Source organism: Salvia splendens, chromosome 17 (genome assembly GCF_004379255.2).
Source record: "Salvia splendens isolate huo1 chromosome 17, SspV2, whole genome shotgun sequence".
Lineage (NCBI taxonomy): Eukaryota > Viridiplantae > Streptophyta > Magnoliopsida > Lamiales > Lamiaceae > Salvia > Salvia splendens.
In genome coordinates, this window is record NC_056048.1 from 4,194,696 (window position 1) to 4,213,007 (window position 18,312).

Sequence of the window (18,312 nt, forward strand, 5' to 3'; positions counted from 1 at the left end):
GATGATTGTAGTAAAATAAAACTAAATACAGTACGATAAAATATACTCCCACAGTCCAATTAAATATGCAACATTTAAAAATCAGCACAGGTTTTTATGTAGCGTTGCTATGTGAGTTAATGAAGAGGGAGTAAAATAAAAGATATGAAAAAGTAAAGATAGAAATATTTCCATTTTAGAAAACGTTTCATTTTTAATGGGACAATTCAAAAATAAAAACGTTTCATTTTTAATGGGACAACGCGAATAAATAACTTTAAAATCACTTTTAACAAAAGATAGGTCAAATATAATCTAATGTAAACATAACAAGAATATAAGTCCTGACCATAATATTCGTATCCAAAGAAAACGAAAAGAAAAAGATCAAAATAAAATCTCCAAAAGCATACTATAACAAGACAAGCATTTTACTTCTCAGTATCTAAAATCTTCTACTGCTGCTGCTCATAAATCTGCATGTAGGCCTCGGAGAGGGCGACCATTTGTGGCAACGTCTCCGACACATGAAGATCCTGCATCTCGTACCTAGTAAACAAGAAGATCGATTAAGGTTAAGGGGATGGATCAAAATGGCTTCTACTAAGAGACCCCAAAAGCCTTCCAAGTAATTACCATAGTTCTTCCGACTTTCGCTGCACAAATACTCTATATGATCCTCCACCCGGTTTACCGTCGTGAACAATATTAGCTATCAAGTCGTACTTTGAACGCAACTTCTCATTATCCCTCGGTACAGGAAGGGGAATGTAATCTTTCAGTTCCAGATTCTTCACAGGGAAATTAACTGCACATAAAAATAATGTCCGGATAAAAAGACAGACGGTCAAATAATAACACGGATTCACAAAGCAGAAGACAAACAAACATGTTGTTGTAGCTAATTTGGTTCAATCACATTTCAGTCAATATATAATTTCCTCAATCCTGGAGCTACGGGATCAATCCCAGAGCTGCACAGGATTCAAACAGGTCACTACCTACATAACATGTGCCCTAATTTGGGTGCACTTGATTTATCCCTCTTACTTTTTGGTCAAATATAGCCTCAGTAAAAGTTATCTTCTCTGTCCTCTTTTGTAATAAACCACCTATTTTTTAACATCTGGGCCGAACCTTAAGCCCTGTTGAAATGAGACAAAGGGAGTAATATCTACTTACCGAGTGTAGGATTTTTCTCGACAAAAAAGTTGTTTCTTGTAAACCGAAGCATGTGGAGAATAAGATACTTTGGCAATTTCGTGACACGATATCTCATCCTTGCTGTGTGAGGCCGAACCACTTCAGTCACAGTTTCGCCATCAAACTTCTTGAGTATGTTGAAAAGTGGAACCTAGACATTCACAAATTAGAGTGTCATAAGACGGTCATGCTGAGTAAAAATGATTTATATGTAGATCAATCCAGAATATGGCCAAATATGAAAGGCTAAAGCCTGGTATAATCCTTATAATCACAAAAGGCTAATCGCAGAAGTATTCAGGCCCTAAAAATTAGTGATCGTTGTGAAGGGAACAGAAAGCAATATCAATAATTGACAATGAAGGAAATATTTCATGTCTACCAATTTTTGAGGATACTGGAAGAATAACAAGATTGAAGAAAATATTGTCCTAGGCTATGCACCCAAAACATGAACAGGTCTCTCCATATCAGAAACATGTAAATTAAATCAACAAGTTTGTCTAGGAACAGCTAGTACAATTCTAAGTTTAAGAATATAAACACACCTGAGGAATAATGTTCTTCTCCATAATGTCCTTAAAAAGTGGAGGTGGTGGCAAGTCCAACCCAAGCATTAGGAATGGCATTTTGCTTGTCTCCATGATGACATTACCCACTTCATTTCCACAATCATCTCCATTATCTTTTTTCTCTCCTATATGCTTGTTGTGGATCTCCTTGACAACCTCCAGCTCACCCTATACACTATTTATTTAGTAAAAGAACAAGAGGAAAAGAACATATACATATGAAAAGGAGAGGGTGGGGGGGAACCTGAAAGCACTGGTGAATGATGCTGCTTCCCTTTTTAGATCTTCTAAGATCTCGATGCAAAGTTTGTAGAAGCCATGAGATAAATCTAACTGGATCTGATTGAGCACCTATTCGGTATGTTTTCCCACTAGCCTTCATAACTGCCTGGAGAAATTCATGCGGACTGACCTGCAAAACTTTCAGCATCAGAATATAAAGGTCAAGAACCAGTAGAGAATAAATGATTATGTTTAAGGTTCAACCTGTCCCTTAAAGTTCCTTGCATGCCAGATCTTTCGAGTGAGCTCTCCAAATCGATGAACGAGTTGGGATTTGCAATGGGAGTAGTTCTCTGGAATAAGAAAGAAGTTCCTCAAGGGAGTAACACGCATCAAAGATTGAATGGTGACATTGACAAAATCAGTCTCTTTGATATTATTCAATCCCACCTACAAACATTTCAAACAGAAAAGATTAACATAATTAGTATGTTTCAGCGAGATGGCTGTAACACCCAAAAAAAGACTCAATCAAAAACCATTCCGGGGAGATAATCAGAACCATCAAGCGCCCTGGACCACTGACGATTCTGGTCAATCTGAATAACATTTTCTCTCGTAAACCTGTACAATTTACAAAATATCAGGAGATAATATGAAAATAACTTGGCAGGGTGAAGCAAGACACTAAAACAATAAGGTGACAGCATAAAATGAACAAAAATGCAAATGTGAACAATATCCACCCTGGAGACAAAATATATTCCCTCGTCTAATGAATCACACAGAAGGAAAGGTGCAAGAGCTAAAAACTGATAATCGAGCACAGAAACAATACACATGCCTTGGGTTTAGTACATGGCGGATGTCATCCAATGACGGGTCAATGACTTCATATCCATCAGGAAGACAGTAAACTTTTTCTGTACAGAGATTAATGTAGACATGGTGTCCAGCTTCAAGACTATGGGTATATGCGTGAGATTTTGGTCCTCTTCCCTGGAAATACTTCCCACACACCAAACATGCATAGACATTCAAGTTGGAAAGGGATACTGAGCAAAATTTCTCGAAATCAAAATCTAAAACCTGAAAGACAAATGCAACATTTATTAAGAAATCAAATCACAAACAAGGAAAGTTGTAGCTGTTAGATAATTGTATCAGCAAGAATGGTGAATATGATATCAATGAAACAAATTAAAATATTATATTTTGATAAGAACACCAAATGATGGCATATCAACCATTAAGATGCCAGAGAGCACAACATCAACATTAATGGTTTTAATTAGAAACTATAAAATACTAATTTGTTGGAAAATACCAATGGGCAATGGTTTTGGTTCACGAACCAAGAACCTTCTTAGGGCTTTAGATAGCATCAATTGGTCTTAGACTCAGAAACAGAAACTAGCAAAGCAAGAGTTCTAATTGTCTATTTCTGTATGTTTTATAAGAAGATAGATTTTTTTGGGTCAAAAAGTGACTGAAAATACAAGCTGAAAAACAGAAAACAAAACAAAGACTCAGGCATACTGGGTGGGATTAGATAATAACAACATTTATGGTTTCAACCTTATTTATACATTTCTTATCCACTTAAGCATATAGCAAATAACAAGGCCATCATGAACAGTCACTTAAAGCTGATAATACATTAGGGGCATGTATTATTCAAGATAGATGATATCCGTGATTGAGTTTATTTATCTTCGTTGCTACGATTTCTCCAGTACCGCACCTTCAATAGGATATGACTCATGCCATTTAGCCCAAAATGTAGAAATTATCAAGACCTTCGATATCTAAAATTTTCAATTCATCTTAGTAAACAATGAATTAGTTACTATTTATATTTTCCAATCTAATCAGTGATCCCTAAAAGTAAAGGCTCCCTAACAAAAATACATTCAAATCAGAATCAGAACCACCATCAATTACACTAGCATATAATCAAAAATCATCATCGCATAAAAGTGAAACAGTGAAAAATTAATGAACAATTAACTCGAGTTTTAACTAGAGAAATACCTGTCTATTAACAGTATCGAGATAGGGGCAGTCCCTTCTTACTTCAATCGACCGATGGCGTCGTCCCTGCCCTGCTTTAGTATCTTCATCGTCTTCATCATCTTCATCTTCAATATGCCCGTTTTGACCTTCCCTTTTGCCATGATTCATATCTCTAACCCTACCGCCATCTCTCCGCTCTTCCACTTCCTCCTCAACATCTTCGTACGAAGCCAGCGGAAGGAGCGGGTTTTCGAAAGCAAGCTGCGGCGAAGATTGATCTAGCTTCTGCCTCTTCGCCTCGCCCTCTTCGATTGTTGCATTCACGGATTCTTCTCGTGCTGTTTTCATGGCTCTTTAGGGTTCAAACTTCAGAGACAAAGGAAAACTCTCCTCTATACAGCGTTGTTGTTTATAAAGGTGAGTTTCATCTACTTGATTTAGAGTATCTCCAATGGCTGCGTCGGCACCGGCACGCCGATTTTTCGCGGACGCCGGTGCTGATGCCGAACCATTGCAGCCGGCGTCGGCGAAATCGGCGTGCCCACGCCGATTCTTGGGCTGACGCCGATCCTCACGGCGCCATTGTAGGCCCCGGATCGGCGTCAGACTGGCGTCAGATTTTTATTTTTTTAAAAAAAAATTTCGAAACACTATATATACACGCTTTGGGCATCATTTTCATTCGCAAGATCAACAACGAGAAATGAAGAACAACTACGAAGGTACTCCAGTGACGACCGGGTCTCAGACTCCCTTGACTCCCGGGGGAGGGTCTCAGACCGGGTACTCTCTATCTTAATTAATTTTCTTTCCTCTATTTGCTGCAAGTTTCCTTTCGATTGTAATAGTTAGAGTACCGCCTGTACACGGCTTGGGAATTTCTTCCCATTATTTCTGACAGATTATCAGAAATAATGGGAAGAAATTCCCAAGCCGTGTACAGGCGGTACTCTAACTATTACAATCGAAAGGAAACTTGCAGCAAATAGAGGAAAGAAAATTACAACGGAAATAAAGCAAACCAAATTTATAAGTCGAGTCGAGGAAAGCCCTCTTTCCGCAAGACAAATTACGCCTCGGCTAGTGCTCACGGAATGACGTATTGCCTCCAAAGATAAAACGACTTCCTCCTAGCGTGTAGAAGCACCTCAAACCCGCTAGGCACCGACGAACTTGATTGAGTTCCGAGAATCGAGCTAGACAATGCTCCTATATGTGACCTAGGATGTAGAGAGCTAGAGAAGAGAGAAGGCTTATTGTGGTGTTTGTGGTATATTCTACTCTCCCAAGCTCCACCTATTTATAGGATGGGGAAGGCCACCTCAAAGGTCTTGGCATTAAGGGACACCATAAACCAAAATGAGGTGAAAGACCAAAGGACTTGGAAATGAAAGGCTAAAAGTCATTCCATTTCACACGTTTCCAACAAAATATACTTATAAAATTTTTGGATTTTTTGGATCGAATTTCATAGTTTGAATTTTGGATTTTTGGGCAATTCGTACCGAATATTCATTTTTATGAAATTTTGAATTTTCGAAATCAGATTGAGCAAAAATTTAATCTGAGCAAAAATTCACCCAAACCCCTTCCATGCTCTTCGCATGGATATACCACAATAAATTTTATTTCATTACTTGCACTTTATAAAATTAAATAACAACAAAAATAATAAAATTACTTTAAGATTATAAAAATAATCCGACTCGAGGAATTGAAATCATAAAATCATAATATGCCTTCATTAAAAATTACTACTAATATAAAAATTGAAATGTTTTTCTACAAATTAAGCAAGCTTTGAGTAATTCTATTCTCAATTATGGGCAGCTATAATTCTGAATCAATTAAATAAATTAAATGTGTATCCCCATCCACCCCATAGGTCCGGCCCTCTCCTCCGCAATGTGCACCCCTCCCTCTCAGTGCCGAACCAAGCCCAGTCTCCCACCCTTCTTCCGACATCAACTGCGCTTAGTGTCGGACTGCTTGACCCGCAACGAACCGGGCTACTAGTTTCGAGGAATTTTGCGTTTAGTGTCCGCCGGTTCCCAGAGTACTCTACTGGAGACTCAGTTCACCGGCATTGAGACTTTCTCTTTTGAGGAGTTGGAGATATCTCCGATCAGGGAGTCTCCCACTGAGATACCACCGGCGGTAGGGGACGGGTTGCTTCGGTAGGGAAGTCGAAAAAGAAGGGCAAGGGCACTAGTGAGTCCTCGCGTGCGAGGGACGAGGGGGAGGCAAGGGGCGAGGGGGAGGAGGGACAAAGGACCGTCTGGAGTGAGGAGGAGTGCGGCTCTGTCCAAGGCTTGGATCAATGTTTGCGATAATGCCATTTAGTCGAATAATCAGAAAATTGACAATATATGGTCTCGCATCGCCGACGCCTACAAGGTGTTTAAGCCAGCAGATGGGAAGATTCACACGTCTGAGGAGTGCTGGAAGCAATGAGAGCGAATAAGGACCGCGGTCTCCCGATTTTCCGGCATCTACGAAAACAACAGCCACATGATAGCCAGCGGACAGACCATGGAGGATGTGAAGAGGTTGTCAATGCAGCAGTTCCCCGAGCTCGAGAAGTTTGCCGTGTTTAAATGATGGGAGGCCTATGTGGTGATGATGGATTCCGCCAAGTTTCGTGCGGGTCTTGCCGCTAGCTGGCCGAAGCGGCAGAGGATCAACAACGCCGGCGAGTACAGCAGCAGTGCCGGTTCCCACGACCTCCCCGACGATGCCGTAGAGGCCCCGATCCCTCCCTCGTTTTCCCGCCGCCGTCGCCCGGTTGGGCAAAAGACGAAAATGCGATGTCTAGGGAATGCGTCGACAGGTCCCAGGAGGTCCAATCGGCAGCTCCTAGTATCCAGCCTAGTCCCGAGCTCACCCACCTCATACGAGATTGGAGTACGACGACTGACCCCTTACACAAGGAGATACTGAAGGGGGTCATCGACGGTATGCGGTGCGATTTGGGGCTCCCACCCCTCGGAGGGAGTGCCGCCGGGGGGAGCCTCTGGGGACTCCGATGCCGTCGGGACTAGCCAAGGGGACGACGCGGAGTGAGAGGGGGGCCGCGTGTGTCGAAACTGTGAGATGATTTTTTTTATTCGTGAACTATGTTTTTTTAATTATGTATGTTTTTTATTTATATAAAATGGTTGCATTTTCCCCGTATTCGTGTCGAAATTTTAATTCCGTATTTGTGAATTTGTTTGTTAGGATGTCCTAATGCTTGTCCACTATTGTGCAGTGGGATGTCCTAGTGACGTGGCATGAGGTGTTTTTGGGATGTCCTAGTGCTTGTCCGCCGGGATATCCACCCCATTGTGGATGCTCTTAAAAATAGAAACTCTAGAATCTTTCTATTTTATGACATGGACCTACAATTCACTAACTCTACTTTCACTACTTTTTCTCTTCCTCTCTCTTATTTTACTCATTTTTCTTTTCATCGCTCTTACTTTACCAATTATTCTCACTTACTTTACCAATTGTGTATTAAAACTCGTGTCGTTTCAAATGTTTCTATTTTTTGAATACGGAGGGAGTAAATACTTATAAAATTTGGGATTTTTAGATCGAATTTCATAGTTCGGATTTTGGACTTTTGGGGAATTCATACCAAATCATATTCATTTTTATGAAATTTTGAATTTTCGAATCAAATCTGATTGAGCAAAAATTTAATTTGAAAGCGGAATGTTCACCCCTTCCATGCTCTTCGCATGCATATACTACAACAAATTTTATTTCATTTATTATTTTTAATTACTTTCACTTTATAAAATAAAATAACAATATCAATAATAAAATTACTTCAAGATCATAAAAATAATCCGACTCGAGGAATTGAAATCATAAAATCATAATGTGCCTTCATTAAAAATTACTACTACTATAAAAATTGAAATGTTTTTCTATAAATTAAGCAAGATTTGAGTAATTCTATTCTCAATTATGGGCAGCTATAATTCTGAATCAATTAAATAAATTAAATGTGTATCCCCATCCACCCCATAGGTACGGCCCTCTCCTCCGCAATGTGCACCCCTCTCAGTGCCGAACCAGCCCAGTCTCCCACCCTTCTTCCGGCATCAACTGCGCTTAGTGTCGGACTGCTTGACCCGCAACGCACCGGGCTACTAGTTTCGAGTAATCATGGGCTATTTTTTATCGTTTATGCACTCACATTCTTTGTAGCAGGGGAGGAGTTCAAATTGAACAAGTCTAAATAGACCTCTTCATACACACATAAACAGTATTCAAAAGAAAAGAGTATACTTCTATCACTATTTGGTCTTGAAATCAATTTTTGCAGCAAAGCTCAATAATACTCCTATATTTACTACACACACTAAACACAATATATAACGACAGGGGCCACTGTAACTACTGCAGATAGCAAATGCTCAAGAAAACAAAATTTTATCAAATTTCACCCATAAACAAGCTTATTGCATGTTCAAGTGTACAAAGGCCAATCAGTCCACGCTCCGGAAACAAGCCCGTTTTCGCAAACATAAGCTCAGGATGATTGGCTCCCCGTCGTTATGGAAGCCAAAGTATCGCCTCAAACAAAAGGATGTCTTAGTGCATGAACACGGTTTATCCTTGAACGACATGAGAGTTATATGATTCTCGACTCTCCCCATATTCGACATTATTCATATCTTAAACACCACAAAAATGCTAAAGCAGCAGCAATGGAAGATCCAACACCCTGGTATCATACAAGAAACTCGATAAAAAAGGGCGGAAAGAGAGAGAGGAAACACAAGTGACTTGTTGGAGGTCAAGCACAAGTTTATTGCATGACAATCAACAAATCAATGAGATATAATGCTAAAATGTACCATCCACTTTGTCATCTCAACAACCAATCTCACCTCGTTCTATCATCTCATCACATAACATACCAACAAATCGGCAAAAAAATGCTTTAAAAAACACTGAAACAAGGTACATTCTCAGGGCACAGGAAATGTGGTTCTAACTTGGGACCTTTAGTTTATGTCTGCGGCCACTCTTTCTTGATCTCGAAACTATAATTAAGCTCCAGGTAGCATCTTTTGTCATCATCCAGGAACTGAAGTAGTAGTGAAAACACAGGGTTAAATGATGGTGGTGGTGACAGTTGAAGCATACATGTTTCCTAAATTTTCAACGAACTCCTCGTCCAATTTCACACAGTTAAGATAGTCTATCTAATAAGTCTGCATCATTGATGTCAAAAGATCAAGAAACATTCAGTTATGGTTCATTATCTGGGGTCATAAAGAGGTGGTCCTTCTCTACCTGCTTCTGCAGATATTTAATGGAAAGTCGAGTACATATAATTTGAAAATTTATTTATTAGTTCTCAAAATTCTGATATGTAAGCGTCAAATAGCTAACACAGCAAACAAGATAATACTTTATACGATAACGGCATACTCTTTTTGCATTTCAGCAAAACATGTATTCCACTAAAAAAGTAATGGTTCTATTACCTGAGTTTTTGCTGAATATGAACCTCTAGCGAAAATTCCAGAAGGTGTAGTCTCTTCCGGCATTACATGTGTATAAGGTTCCGGCTGAGGGCTGAAGGTTCCGATCATCTCTTTCGTGTTGTCCACTGATAAACAAAGTTTGGAAAACAACCAACTTTAGCAATGTTGTTTGTCTAAATGGCAAAATGTTGCAGGGACTGAGAGACAATAGGAACCAACCTTTAATGCCAGTTTTCCAGACATTGTTTTTGTACTTGAAGCCGGCTACAATATTGTTGCTAACCTGGAACGTGAATACCAGGTTGTACTTGCTTCCCTCTTTCAGTACGAACCACGGGCTTTTCGGGTTCCCATCCTCGGGGATCGGAAGAACAATATCATCCCTACCAGCAGTTTTAATCGTCAAGCTCACGATTTTCACTTCTGGATCAAGTGTTTCTACAATGCAGAATCAGAAGGGAAGAGTAGGTTAATAATCTACAAAAATTATCCCTCCATAGATTACAACGACTACCAAACATCTTTGAGAAATATATGGCCATAAGTGTAACACTTGCAAGATATACAGAAACACACATTATATGCAAGACCTAATTCTACTGGCATTCAAAGGCTTCGAAAAGATCATTGGATATAATTTATTGCGAGAACCGACAATTCAACCAGACTAAGCATATGAATTATGATAGATCTCACACACAAGTGTCAAGTATGAGTCCCCAAATTCAGAGTAAAGAAGGGAGCAAAGCAGTGAGGAAGGCCAAGAAAGTGTTCAAACTTGAAACTATTTTTAAGCATAAATGACTACATTTGTTGCGATATCCAACAATACAACCAGACGAGCATATGATAGATCTTACATAGAGTCCCCAAATTCAGAGTAAAGAAGAGAGCAAAACAGTGAATAAGGCAAAGAAAGTGGTCAAATTTGAAACTTTTTTAAGCACAAAATCACTACATTTGGCACTGTGACTATTGTGACCACAGATTGAAGCAATGAGGCAAAAAATCTCAAACTTTTTTGTTTTGTTTCAACACTTAAGAACCACACAAGCCTGTCTAGTTTCATCCACTCTCTGCATCTTGACAACTAAACTAAGATCTACAAGTATTTTGAGTTCAATAGCACCAATCATTATAATTTGAATGTGCAATGAAAATTACTAAAATTCATCAAAACCAGAAAACCATCACCTCCAACAGAATTGATATCCACACTTCCAAGAAGCTGTTCCTTCCATCTTCTCAAACTCTCATCATCCTAAATATTCAGAGCAAAACAGCACAAAATCGCAGGGTGAGTGCAAGATCCTTGAAAACTAAACAAAAAGAGAGGATCTTTGTCCTACTTAAGGTAGAAGAGACAAACCTTGTCCTTTTCAGACAACTCCTTGAGAGTGCACTGAGGCCCCAACTGAATTTTGGCTTCGGCATCATCCTCGTCTTCATCCTCGGTTTCGGGTTCCGGGTTATGAACCGGGTTGCCCTCTTCACCATCACCCTTGTTGTTATCATCAAACCCCATCTCTTTTGAACTCGTAGCAACTCCAACAGCCAAAGACATCAATTTCACACAATTTTCAAGAATCCCAAAAGGCGAAACTGTGATTCTACTACTTCTTCTTCTTCTTCTTCAATGTGGTGGGAATAAACGACAACTGGGAAAAGAATGAGTTTTTATAGAGATTGAGGTTAAATTTTATTAACTGAGATTTCCGCAATTAAATTATTGAAAGGGGCAGAATCCGATAAAGGGTAAAGAAGAAACAAAAGGTAAAAACACGCCCCACAATGGATAACGCCTGCGAAGAACTAACAAGAAAACGACATCAAGAACGGAACAAAGGAACAAAAATTGTGCATGATGACTTGATGAGAGAGAAAATGAAAGACAGATTCTTGGGATGCTTGAAATTGGATTGAGAAATAGGTCTGTGGTGATCCAGGATTGCAAATTAATGAGCCAATGGCAACAAATATCCGTTTCAAAAAAAAAAAGAATAGGATAATTAATTAACGAGGTGGGGAGATCGTGAAGGTCATTACGCTTGCACTTGTTTTGAATTTCATGGAAACATTAAAAAATGTATGATAAGAGACAGCCTAGGAATGATGTGTGAGGTGTACGTGCACCCAATTACACTCTGTAAAAACTCGTCGTCTTCTATCACTAGTGTTTTTACTGTTTCAGCGACCGTGTTTATACGGTAAATCATTTTTGCTCAGTCAAAAAGGTTTGATAAATAAAGTGATGTTTTGTAGTATGCCGAAAGTCCATGTCGGATTTCGTACGATTTATTATTACATTTAAAATCTTTTTCTTTTTGCCGTCAATCAATCCGCAATATGATTATCTATATAAAAATTTAATGAGCTTCGATATTATATGTAACGTAGAATATTAACGAAGTTATTTTAATTTGTTATGGATAGATTGCATATGAAATAAACACAGTATACTGATACAAAGATCATTTATTTATCATTCATGGTATGATGGGTACCACCAAATATGAAGGTGTTTTAATTGGTATAGTATTTGGTAAAGTCGTGGTTAGGAATAAAATAGTCAAATTAAGAATTAACATAGCTAATAGCAATTATTGCATTGAATAAAGAGGCCATATAATTCCAACCCATGATTTTATGGGGAGAGGATCCCCTGCGGTGCACAAATCACAGCAGGGCCCTACTGCCCCTCACAAACAATTTTAAAATATATTAAATTTTTATTTTTTTTTATAAAAAAAAATAATAAAAAATGGTGGTGTATGGGGCAGCAGGGCCCTGCTGTGATTTGTGCACAGCAGGGGATCCTCTCCCGATTTTATGTAGGAGTAATGGGGCATTATTTCTCCATTTTGTGGCCAGCATATTCTCACATGGAGGTCTTATGTCGCAACAAAACTACAGACCTATGACAAAAGCAAAACTTCAATATGAACTTAAGTATCGTCACATAATAGAAATCAAAACTATGACCTTGCACAATCCAGACTGATTCGCCCCGTGTTTGTTCGTCTTCTTCATAATCACATTCTATAGCACGATTGATGTGGCCGTGCAGGCTTGTGTTCTGAAGAAAGATCTTCACCGGCAGCTCCTGTAATCGTGGACTGGGTTAGGATACATCATACTCCCACGAGCAAAACGAGTGACATAAATGATGAATTTTGCAAAACAAACTTGCCATAAGGAGTAGAGGTTGTGCCTAGCCCTGTATGGTGTTTTTGTGCAATGTGCCAATATCTAATCAAGAAACCGTCTGATTTAGATCCACTTCTAGGAATCATTAATAAGAGAAGATTGCAAAAATAGTACTAGTAGTATATGCTGAGAAAGGTAGAAATTGCTAAAATCTACTATTTAGAATCAAATTGATTCATTGGTGTGATTGCAGGATCATAAAACATATCCTTTTTCAATAATTCTGATATTCTTGATTAGATAAGATATCACTGGAGATTCCCTCTTATCTTAAGAGTGATTATCTTGACTTGGTGTTCATAAATCATAATCACCTTACATCATGATTAATAAAATTCAACAATAATACATGATAATTCATGAATCATGCTCAATGCATCATGATACAGTATATTCCAAGAAACATACTCAGAAATAATACCCTTTTAACCATAGTACAAAATAAATATATTTGGCTGTGTACAAATTCCAGTAAACATTTAAATAACTGTGAAGGGGCAAAAGCATAACAGGATTATCCATACGGACCATACCAAAGCATTGAAAAAGACCAAACAAACTTGGTGTGATATAAAATGATGACACCAAATCAGAGAATCCAAGTATTTCCAGAATGCCAGGCCTCTATTACAATTCACATGCTATGTTAAACTGATACTCTTGCTAAGGGTAAGAAATAGCTCCTTTATCTAGTTCTATTGTTGCTATTATAATTATGTTACAAATTTTGATACACCTATGATAACCTCACTTGTCTTAATGCATAAGGTTACTTTAGTAAATTAATGTTTATATAAAACATTTAGGCATTATTTATTTGATACAAGATACTTATATAAGAATCCTTATGAACCAAGGTTCTTAAAAATTGTAATTTTTTTTAGATATGTATAAAAATTCATTTTATTCAAATCAATAACTTTTATGTTGTTGCACATACCATTTTGCTATTGTTATGAAGAAGATGATATTATTTGTACTGTGATGTATGTTTTACCTGGAATAAAATCAATTGCTTCCCCATTTTCCCACTACTCGCTCTTTTGCAGAAACATGAACAACCACTTCCTCATGTGTAGTGCCAAAGTTTTGCCCATTTTGATTTGTAATCTTTGATGTCAAGAAGGCAAATACAGACCGTGTCCCTCGCAAAGCAAACAACAGAGGATTGAAAATGACAGCAAGCAGCACATCTCCTTTTGCCACGATCAGATACTGTATCAGCACAAATATAAAGTTTCAGGAGAAAGAGAAGAATAAAGACAGACACAGCCCAAAAGAAGAGGATTTGGAATGATATTGAGAAGGATGTTACAATGACAAGAATGCCCAAAATTGTAAGGCTTGCTTGCTGTGCTTCCTGCCAGAAATGACCATCATCGGATCCACCAAACCACCTACGCCATCCAAACCAACCACCTCCCCCAGAATTTCCTCCTCCACCTGCTTCTTCTCTCCTTTTAATTTCTTTATCCCATTGCTCCAACTCTGCTTTCTTGCCTCCAAGGGCACTTTCTAAGGCTTTTCGAGCCTGGTCCTGTAGTTAACATATGTGATAGATGAATAGCATGCCATCAAGAGTGCATCAGAAATTTATGCACAGCTCTGGAATATAGAAGTATCATTCGAATTCCCCTATTCCTCAAATATGGATACATACTTCCCAACCAATTTCAAAATCTAAACCTATGTTTATTATGTCATCCATAAGGGCCAACAAACATATTATCTATATCATTCATTCTTCAGTAGAAAGTCAGTCTATTCAATTATTCTTTTCAAATGGATGCATTCACCGAAAATTAAACTATAGAAACAAAACCAAACACTCAGTTCTAATGATTTGTTAATAATCATATCCTCAAAATTCTTCAATTAAGATGAAATCTTTGGTTTTTAAAGAGATCCAAATTTTAAGTGTGCATTATCAGGTACTAAGGGGCCATTTGGTTCAACCTGATGGCCAGGAGACTGGTCGTGGTGGCGGTGACTGCAGCTTAGGAGGGTGGCGTGGTGGTTGTGAGTGGACTATTTTTACATATATTTTAGCTATTGCAAATTTCTCGCAAATTAATCTACTTTTACTTAATTTCACTGGAGAATGAGCCTGGACTAACCACATACTAGTATTTATGGTTTTAGCATGAATATTGATACTGCACTAAAATATCTACTGGTTGGAAGTTCCCTTATAATATTACATTTTCTTGAAAAAAGAATAACTTATCAGACTTACCTCTTTCTGGCACACAATTTAAAACCAACTCACTTCGTTAGATAGGTAAGCCATCTACCTACTCCCAGAATATCACCATTCCATTTACAATCTAAGTAAGCTCTCTCACTTTCCTCTTTTCCCCATTGTTTTCTCTTTATTTTTCATCAATTCCAATTCCAGAATAGTCTCATTTGGCTTCTTAAGTGTTTGCATGTTCCTCCACTTCATACAATATGAAAAAGAAAAATCTACTGGAGGTGTAACGGTGCTAGGAGCCAGTTAAGGTTGTAGAAGAGGTGCGCTTTTTAGTCTTCATTGGCTTATTTTGTACCTCTTTCCTCTCCCATGCTCCTAGTTCTCTCCCTCAGCTCCTACAGAATATTCGAGATACGGTTTTTTAGCGAAGCAATGCTGGCACACCTCATTCCCCTGTTTCTATTGGATTCCTGCTTACACCCTCCCTCACTTATGTTCAAATATCTGCTACTTTGGACCCGGATTTAGCAATTTAGGCATATGTACATAAAGTGAGATTGAACATAAAGCTGTTGGCTTCCATTTGAAACTGAAGACACTTGTGTTAATATTTAAGGACTTTCATGGCTAAAAAAACTGAACTGTGTTTCCATGATTTAGCTCAGATTATCGACACAACATAGCTTTTACTCTATCAAATGATGCTACCTTTGGCTTAAAATTCAGCATGAACTATTAAGTTAAGTTGCAAATAAGTCTCCCCTTATATACGAACCTTTAATCATTATACACACCTACTTAGCAACCAAACTAATGAACCAAAAAACGACTATCACCCAAACAGAATGCTGTTGCATTAGCCGCCTATAATCATACCTCGGGGCAATATCTTTTTCATATTCAATTACAAATAACAAGTCAAAGCTCTGTGTTACGGGTTATCCAATAATTTCACCCCAATTAAGGGGGAAAACGCATATCGATTCTATATATGTACCAAACTAACTACTCCAATTCCACCTTTGCGAATTAATAGCTAGTTAGTTCGAAAAAAATATCGAAAGTGGAGACGAACCTGTTTACGATTATCGGAGAAGAGGCAAGAAAACCTGCCGTTGCAATTGAGAGAATGCGAAAGAGAGTTCCAGCTGTGGGTTGAACTGGTCGAAGTGGCTGTTTTGAGCAGAGCTGGATTTCGATTTCTGCAAGCTGGGAGTAGTGGAGGAAGAAGACTCAGTATTTGCGCCATTGTTCACAACTCTCCACTTCTTCCTTCTCACTTCTATGCCTACATCTCCTTCTCGGGCCATATAATTAATCATGGGCCGGGTTGGGCTTTCCACATTCCTATGTTACCATTGGATTTGCTTTAATATTCATATGAAATATTTTCACCGTATATCATATATAGAAAAATTTATTCGTCTTTTATTTTGATACATACCATCACACTGAGGAAGGCGGGTTTAACTTGGGAAAAATGCGCCAGGCGAGTTTAACTTGGGAAAAATGCGGCAGATTGAAACACGCCAGTGGTGAAGGCGTTTTTATCCAAAAAACGCCAACCAACTTGGCGTGTTTTACCAAATACTGCATTTCAATACAATACGACGACATACGGTTCTAAATTGTAAAACGCCAATGTGGGTGGCGTCTTCACTTATAAACACGCCATTGTGGGTGGCGTTTTTCCCATATATGGAAGAGATATCAAAATGGGTACATTTACGTTATTTTAAATGTAAACTACCCTATAAACCCGATTTTCTCGAAGTATATCTGCATATGTCAATAAGCATTTAGGCTTGGGGAGTTTGAGATGTCAAGGGATTTTAAACCTGTGATTACATAAATGATGAGCCACCCGCAACTTGCAATAATCTACCGTGTAGTGCTGTTAATGTGCTGTTCTGTTGAAAAGTGCTTAGTTTTTTCGTATATGAAGCAAGAAAATGAGTAGTAGTTGTCTAATATTCAACATGCAAAGATGATTTTCAGCCATCAATCGTTTCCCTGCTTTGGAAGGAATCTTACTAGGCTCTTCCATTTCTAGAAACTTAATGTTGACATCTAGCTTGTATAAGACTCAGTGATCATCTTTTGAATGTAATATGAGTAATATACTTTGTTTGCAGAGCTCCAGCAGGAGCCAAAAGAAGGGGTGGTCCGGGAGGCCTAAACAAACTATGTGGTGTTTCACCTAAACTACAGGCGACTGTTGGGCAGCCGGAATTGCCAAGGACGGAGGTTCTGATCCCATGAGCTGCAAGCTTAACTTGTTCTAATCTATGCATAAGGCATTACAAAGTGCTTTGTTATTGATACAGATAGTGAAGCAGCTGTGGGCGTATATTAGGAAGCACAACCTTCAGGATCCAGAGAACAAGAGAAAGATTATCTGTGATGATGCTCTGCGATTGGTTTTTGAGACAGACTGCACTGACATGTTCAAGATGAATAAGCTGTTGGCAAAGCACATTTTGCGACTTGATCCAGCGAGTATGGGAAAGGAACTTTGGGCCACCTCACTTATACATTATTTTAACAAATATCTTTTTTCACAGTATTCCTGAACTGCTTGCAGAAGAACCAGTTCAAGTCAAGAAATCAAAAGTTGAAGATGATTCTACTAAGCAAAGTTCCGATCCCAGTCTTCTTCCTGTGGCAATATCAGATGAACTAGCTAAATTTTTTGGAACTGGGGAGAAAGAGATGCTTCGGTCGGAGGCCTTGGGTCGTGTCTGGGAGTACATAAAAGCTAACCAACTAGAGGTACTGTTACCATATCTGTATGACATGCATGCGGGTTTATCCAGTGTGATATGCCTGGTTTATCTTACTATTATATTTTCTCTCCACCCAATTTATTGCCTAAATGTTAGGCACTAAATGTTATACACTGATCTTTGTTATGCATATTTTCCATGTTGTGTTTTTTCTGGTATGGAAGCAATATTGATTTGTGGACCACTGCCTAAATTATTGCACATTGTGTCTGTTACTATTATTACTAACATATTACCAATTACCATTACAAGTTTTTCTTTACCCCATCTCGATCCACTGAGTTCTATGGTTATTCACTGCGATGGGAAGCTTCAAGAGCTTTTAGGGTGTGAAAGCATTTCTGCTTTGGGAATTCAGGAGATGCTTTTACGCCATCATTTGCCGAAGCAGTGTTAATGTTTTCTTTTATGTGAATGGTAAGCAGTAAGTTGCCTTGAGTGTGCATATCACACATATAAACTTGGTACCTACATACTTATTAGTCTACCTGCTCATTTTTTTTTTATGAATAAATAAATTAAGTAAAAATGAAACCATTGTTTACATCATACACTCGGGCAAACCAAGGAAAATACAAGTGAAAAGCCACAATTCGGCTAGAATGAAAAAACATGGTAGAGACCAAGAAACAAAAACCAAAGAG

The 18,312-nt window shown here is 38.4% G+C and overlaps 4 protein-coding genes across 6 annotated transcripts; 1 reads left to right on the top strand and 3 right to left on the bottom strand.

Moving 5' to 3' along the window:
- Window positions 1-251: 251 nt before the first annotated feature.
- On the bottom strand, window positions 252-4,406 carry LOC121774727 (U4/U6.U5 tri-snRNP-associated protein 2-like). Its single transcript, XM_042171599.1, has 9 exons — window positions 4,011-4,406; window positions 2,821-3,065; window positions 2,516-2,600; window positions 2,241-2,426; window positions 1,999-2,166; window positions 1,731-1,922; window positions 1,162-1,333; window positions 616-787; window positions 252-528 (listed from the first exon to the last, which is right to left on the bottom strand). Exons 1-9 carry the CDS (start codon window positions 4,338-4,340, stop codon window positions 435-437), a joined length of 1,644 nt encoding a protein of 547 aa, XP_042027533.1. The 5' UTR covers window positions 4,341-4,406; the 3' UTR covers window positions 252-434.
- A 3,845-nt stretch (window positions 4,407-8,251) lies between these two features.
- On the bottom strand, window positions 8,252-11,527 carry LOC121774729 (rho GDP-dissociation inhibitor 1-like). Of its 2 annotated transcripts, none has more exons than XM_042171602.1 (5): window positions 10,851-11,527; window positions 10,676-10,742; window positions 9,701-9,919; window positions 9,482-9,606; window positions 8,252-8,712 (listed from the first exon to the last, which is right to left on the bottom strand). In XM_042171602.1, the coding sequence occupies exons 1-5, from the start codon at window positions 11,043-11,045 to the stop codon at window positions 8,653-8,655; spliced, it is 666 nt and encodes a 221-aa protein (XP_042027536.1). In that variant the 5' UTR covers window positions 11,046-11,527; the 3' UTR covers window positions 8,252-8,652. The 2 variants fall into 2 exon arrangements, with proteins under 2 accessions (XP_042027536.1, XP_042027535.1); XM_042171601.1 differs by lacking the exon at window positions 8,252-8,712 and adding an exon at window positions 8,761-9,078 and having other exon boundaries at window positions 10,851-11,523.
- Window positions 11,528-12,313: 786 nt separating this feature from the next.
- LOC121774731 lies at window positions 12,314-16,173 on the bottom strand. Of its 2 annotated transcripts, none has more exons than XM_042171603.1 (4): window positions 15,958-16,173; window positions 14,004-14,225; window positions 13,686-13,903; window positions 12,314-12,584 (listed from the first exon to the last, which is right to left on the bottom strand). In XM_042171603.1, exons 1-3 carry the CDS (start codon window positions 16,129-16,131, stop codon window positions 13,697-13,699), a joined length of 603 nt encoding a protein of 200 aa, XP_042027537.1. In that variant the 5' UTR covers window positions 16,132-16,173; the 3' UTR covers window positions 12,314-12,584; window positions 13,686-13,696. The 2 variants fall into 2 exon arrangements, with proteins under 2 accessions (XP_042027537.1, XP_042027538.1); XM_042171604.1 differs by lacking the exon at window positions 12,314-12,584 and adding an exon at window positions 12,698-12,730.
- A 189-nt stretch (window positions 16,174-16,362) lies between these two features.
- Window positions 16,363-17,764, top strand: LOC121775488 (SWI/SNF-related matrix-associated actin-dependent regulator of chromatin subfamily D member 1-like). The gene is made up of 5 exons (XM_042172568.1): window positions 16,363-16,417; window positions 16,999-17,129; window positions 17,210-17,381; window positions 17,467-17,654; window positions 17,699-17,764. Exons 1-5 carry the CDS (start codon window positions 16,363-16,365, stop codon window positions 17,762-17,764), a joined length of 612 nt encoding a protein of 203 aa, XP_042028502.1.
- The last annotated feature ends 548 nt before the right edge of the window (window positions 17,765-18,312 follow it).

Coding starts and splice junctions, on each gene's coding strand:
- LOC121775488 (XM_042172568.1), top strand. CDS start 16,363: ATGCGCCAGGCGAGTTTAACTTGGGAAAAATGCGGCAGATTGAAACAC. Junction 17,382..17,466: donor TTTGCGACTTGATCCAGCGA/GTATGGGAAAGG, acceptor AACTGCTTGCAG/AAGAACCAGTTCAAGTCAAG. Junction 17,655..17,698: donor TAAAAGCTAACCAACTAGAG/GTACTGTTACCA, acceptor GGGTTTATCCAG/TGTGATATGCCTGGTTTATC.
- LOC121774731 (XM_042171603.1), bottom strand. CDS start 16,131: ATGGCGCAAATACTGAGTCTTCTTCCTCCACTACTCCCAGCTTGCAGA. Junction 14,226..15,957: donor TCTCCGATAATCGTAAACAG/GTTCGTCTCCAC, acceptor TGTTAACTACAG/GACCAGGCTCGAAAAGCCTT. Junction 13,904..14,003: donor TTTTGGGCATTCTTGTCATT/GTAACATCCTTC, acceptor GTGCTGATACAG/TATCTGATCGTGGCAAAAGG.
- LOC121774729 (XM_042171601.1), bottom strand. CDS start 11,045: ATGTCTTTGGCTGTTGGAGTTGCTACGAGTTCAAAAGAGATGGGGTTT. Junction 9,920..10,675: donor GGATATCAATTCTGTTGGAG/GTGATGGTTTTC, acceptor TCTGCATTGTAG/AAACACTTGATCCAGAAGTG. Junction 9,607..9,700: donor CTGGAAAACTGGCATTAAAG/GTTGGTTCCTAT, acceptor TTTGTTTATCAG/TGGACAACACGAAAGAGATG.
- LOC121774727 (XM_042171599.1), bottom strand. CDS start 4,340: ATGAAAACAGCACGAGAAGAATCCGTGAATGCAACAATCGAAGAGGGC. Junction 2,601..2,820: donor CGCCATGTACTAAACCCAAG/GCATGTGTATTG, acceptor TAAATTGTACAG/GTTTACGAGAGAAAATGTTA. Junction 2,167..2,240: donor CAAGGAACTTTAAGGGACAG/GTTGAACCTTAA, acceptor AAAGTTTTGCAG/GTCAGTCCGCATGAATTTCT.